The sequence below is a fragment of the Olea europaea genome, chromosome 10 (assembly GCF_002742605.1).
Source record: "Olea europaea var. sylvestris chromosome 10, O_europaea_v1, whole genome shotgun sequence".
NCBI lineage: Eukaryota > Viridiplantae > Streptophyta > Magnoliopsida > Lamiales > Oleaceae > Olea > Olea europaea.
The window spans coordinates 35,774,431-35,778,624 of NC_036246.1; the positions used below are offsets into that span (position 1 = coordinate 35,774,431).

Sequence of the window (4,194 nt, forward strand, 5' to 3'; positions counted from 1 at the left end):
TGTCAAATCACCGTTTAAGAATATATTTTTTTAAAATAATGTGGCTCAAACATGTCATAAATCATTTTTAAAGAATGTATTTTGAAGGAAAAATATGGAAGTCAAAGAAGGGCTTTAGATATGCTGATGACCTTGGTTATGTAAGGTGGCAAACACTTTTATTTTTATTTTACACCGGCAAATACTCTTGTTTTCTATTAAGCCCCTGTGTTGATTCTCATTTTTGAGGTATAACGTATTATGTATGGTATATTGATTTTTTGGAGAATATGTGATTAAGAAGTAAGGAAATTTTTTTGACATACATATATAATTATTTTATGGGAGAATGTGTGTGGTTGAAAATGATCGTGTGTTAATTAAAATATTTATTTTAATATTGTATCTATCATAGTTGAATACGTCAATTTAGTTTGATTTAGTGTTGTCGTGCTTCTAAAAGAATCAATTGTATAGTAATAAAAAAAGGTATCCATTGTGAGAATAATCACACAAGTGTTTAATAAATTTTTGTTTCAGAATTGCTCCATGTTTCAATGTAAATAAAAGTAAAGGTTGTTTACCGTAATTTTCACTTGCAAAGCAGCATCCTTAACATACCAAGATATCTTGTATAAATAATCCAAATAACAAGCAGTTTGAGGAAATAATAAATTTCTCATTGCTACTAAAAGAGATAAATTTCTCCCGACAAAGGCAAAAATGCTAAAAGAATTAACGTTTATTTCTCACTTAAGATTTTTTAATCTGAGAAATTTCAACATTTAACGAAGATAATCCAACAATATCAGGGCTCTTAAGCTGATCAAGCTGTTTCTTACCACGGCGAAGTAAGTATTCAATGTAGAGGAAATTCTTGCGATCAACTTGCTTGGAATTCTGACGGAACTCCGCTGACACTATTGACTCAATCCGAATTCGTTCTTCTGGAGATTTGGTGCGTGCTGCTCGAAGGAATCCTCTGTACAAAGCAAGCACTTGCTTCTGCATTCCTGAAAGCTTTGGCCCACCGGATGCTCCCATTGCATCTTCTTGCTATATTTTTTCTGAAGCTTTGCTTTACTTCAATTGCTCCGATTACTAAGAAACAATGTCCCCAGATTTTTACTATTAATAGTACGGCCAGGATATGAAAAACAATTAAACTGCGCAAGGAAAAGGAAAATGGAGAAGAAACAACCTGGGCTGTCAAAGTACCTTAATAATAACAAAGGAAAAGAGACCATTCAGCCATGTTCAAAACGACACAAAAGGTAACGATATGACAATTGGACATGAAACATTTGACTAATTATTTTTCCTAAAATTATTCTGTTGTGATACTGATGGGAACCATTAATCTTAATTTAGCTTCTACTAAGTTTTATATGACTATTTAGTTGTGTATATAGTTGTTTTTCTTTTTCTTATCCTCTTGCCACAACTAGGGCGGGGCAAAACTCCCTAACCCGAACTGAATCCGACGGTTTTTCTCAAGTTAAATACTCGAACGGATACCTGAATCGAGAACCAACGGGTACGGTACGGTTTGGTTCTAGGTCTAAAGACCGAATCTTTCTAATTTTTCTTTTTATATTGAATAAATCAATTTATTTTAATTTTTTCTAAACAAATTAACTTATTCGTCCACTTCATGAGTGTCTTCCTCTGTCTGCAGAGAAGCAAATCGATTAGAAGCTGAAGGGTAGAGTGGCTCCCTTGTTAAGTGTAGGCCCCCTTGGCTCAGGCTAAGCGGTCCACCCACGATGGCTAGCAAGATTGATCGGTTTCGGGTCAAATAGGAAGAACCAGAAAATTCCACCTCTGGAAAGCGCCTATCTTCAAGTAGCCATTTCCCTTGTCTTTATCTTTATGGCTAAGGGCCCTTATTAGGTGATTGATTGATACTCCATCTCTCAAGCTCTAGCTTAGCTAGTTTGACTCAACCCAACCAATTTCTAAATCCAATTTTTTTGCCCAATCGATGATTAAATCAAATAGCTAGTAAGTATTAGTAATACTTAAAAATATTTTATCTCTATGACTTCTAATTCAAGATTTTTTTTTTAATTTTTTTACGTAGACTTGAAGGCTGAAGCAAATGAATTATTGATATAGATCACCAATATTTTAGTGTTAGTATCTACTTTTTGATATTTGTATATATTGGTAAATTAATTTTATTGGATAACTTGTTATTTATATTTTTTTGAATTGGACTTCGTTAATTTGTAAAAGTTATAATTGAATATGTTATTAGTTGTATTTATGTAGTGTTGTTGTATATGTTTAAAATGTAATTATGGTATGGAACCGAACAAAATCGAATTGGATCGGACCGGACCGAACTCGAATGGTTTCATAATTATATTTGGACCCGACGATTCCACTTACTAAATACCCGAAATTTTTCGTTCGGTACAATTCTCCCGGACTATGCCCAGCTCTAGCCACAACCTTCCCGTTCAACAGAGTTCAATAGCTTATCAGGTCCATGATGCCATGAAAGATTAGTAGCCTATGCACTATTGCCAGCTGTACATCAACATCTAGGGAGCTAAGGTTAATATCTTTAAGTGAATTGTGCTGTTTATCAATATAAAAGAATAGCAATTGTTGCATTCTTCCTCCCTAATAGGTGTGGGATTAGCGCCCGGAAGTCAAGAGAAGATTTTGACAAATCACTACTAGAATACAAGTCTCCTTCAATTAAATAGAACAGATATAACATCCCAGAGGCACAAATAATTGCCATATTGCAGGTAAATTCCATTCTTAGTAACTATACTTCACTCTAATGTCTATCAGATAAATGTATTTAATTCTGTCAATCCAGTAAATACACTCTAATTTGATTTCAATCAAGTAACTCCGTTCAACTTCATTACTTGGGCCGACAGAAATCAATAACGTGACAGTCAATAAATGATGACTGTCATTTCAATAAATGACGACAGCAAAAGATAGACGCATGTAATGATCGTCATCTACTGACTATCATGTCATTGATTTTCGTCAATTGAATCGGACAGTTATCTTGATTGAAATCAAATTAAAGTGTAACTACCCCTTTGAAATCAAATTATAGAGTAGTTATTCAATAATACAAATAAGTATAGTTAGCCGATTGGCACTAGAGTGAAAGTATAGTTACCGCAAATGGAGTTTACCCACTACATTGCAAGCATAAGCTGGAGCAAGCATGAAAGTTCACCATAAGAATTTAGACATCGTACATTCATGACAAAACACATTTGGCCAAACAAGTACCCAAATGCATTAAGGCAGAAATGATCATATGTACACAAGGGGAGTTCTAAATTAGCAATAACAGTAAATGTAAACAAGCAATCAACATTTACCAGATAGCTTCATGCTAATATTTTAAAATCTCGTGACCTAAATTTTAGAACACATAAAAGATGGGAACTATCAAAGCCATTAAAAACGATCTCCAATTTTGAGTAAAATTCACAAGGCAAAAACACCAGAAACAAATATGCACATAATAGTTTCAGCACATATAGGAATCACAATTAACCCTCTAAAAGAGTAGAGAATACATTATCACAGAACTGGCCGAATGCGCACAAGTGGCAGAAAGAATTTAGCAAGAACAACAACTTTAATAATTTCCCAGGCAGTCTCTAGCTAAACTTCAAAAATCACACGGGCCAAACTCTTAGAGCACGTCATAGATCAGAATTACCTAACCCACTAAAATTCGTGTCCAATTTGGACTGAAATTCACCAGGAAAGAATGACCTATCCACTCCTTGATATTTTATCATTGCCCATGCTGCAGCACACAAGTTCAGCTAAGTTTACGATTACTTTCTAGAAAATAAGTAACTTCAGTCAGTAAAAGAAGCAATTTCTAATATTATATTTGGCCAAAAATGTGTTCTCAATCTACAACTCATTTTATCCCACCTAAGACACCCCCAATTTTGTGACCTAATTTCTATTCAGAAGCCACGGAATCACTCATTCCCCCATTCATAACAAATATCACGAATCAAATTAATCACTCACCATATGATTACAATTCGATTTCACGAGATCTCACATTATCCGAAGTTCTCTAATAACCCACTTCGCTAATTTAGGTTATGGTCCAATTGGATAAAAAAAAAATGTAGAGATTCTTACTCGAATTCTTCTAAAATAATTTGATAGGAAATCTGAAACTTACCAGTTGCGCAGACTCTGATC

The 4,194-nt window shown here is 34.1% G+C and overlaps 1 protein-coding gene across 4 annotated transcripts; it reads right to left on the bottom strand.

Annotated features, from left to right (window-relative positions):
* Window positions 1-588: 588 nt before the first annotated feature.
* On the bottom strand, window positions 589-4,194 carry LOC111402019 (succinate dehydrogenase assembly factor 1, mitochondrial). 4 transcript variants are annotated; one of them, XR_002704154.1, is made up of 2 exons: window positions 4,175-4,194; window positions 589-1,080 (listed from the first exon to the last, which is right to left on the bottom strand). XR_002704154.1 is itself a non-coding variant. In XM_023030039.1 (2 exons), the coding sequence occupies exon 2, from the start codon at window positions 1,021-1,023 to the stop codon at window positions 733-735; it is 291 nt and encodes a 96-aa protein (XP_022885807.1). In that variant the 5' UTR covers window positions 1,024-1,080; window positions 4,015-4,142; the 3' UTR covers window positions 589-732. The 4 variants fall into 4 exon arrangements, 3 of the variants coding, with proteins under 3 accessions (XP_022885807.1, XP_022885805.1, XP_022885806.1); XM_023030039.1 differs by lacking the exon at window positions 4,175-4,194 and adding an exon at window positions 4,015-4,142; XM_023030037.1 differs by lacking the exon at window positions 4,175-4,194 and adding an exon at window positions 3,689-4,008.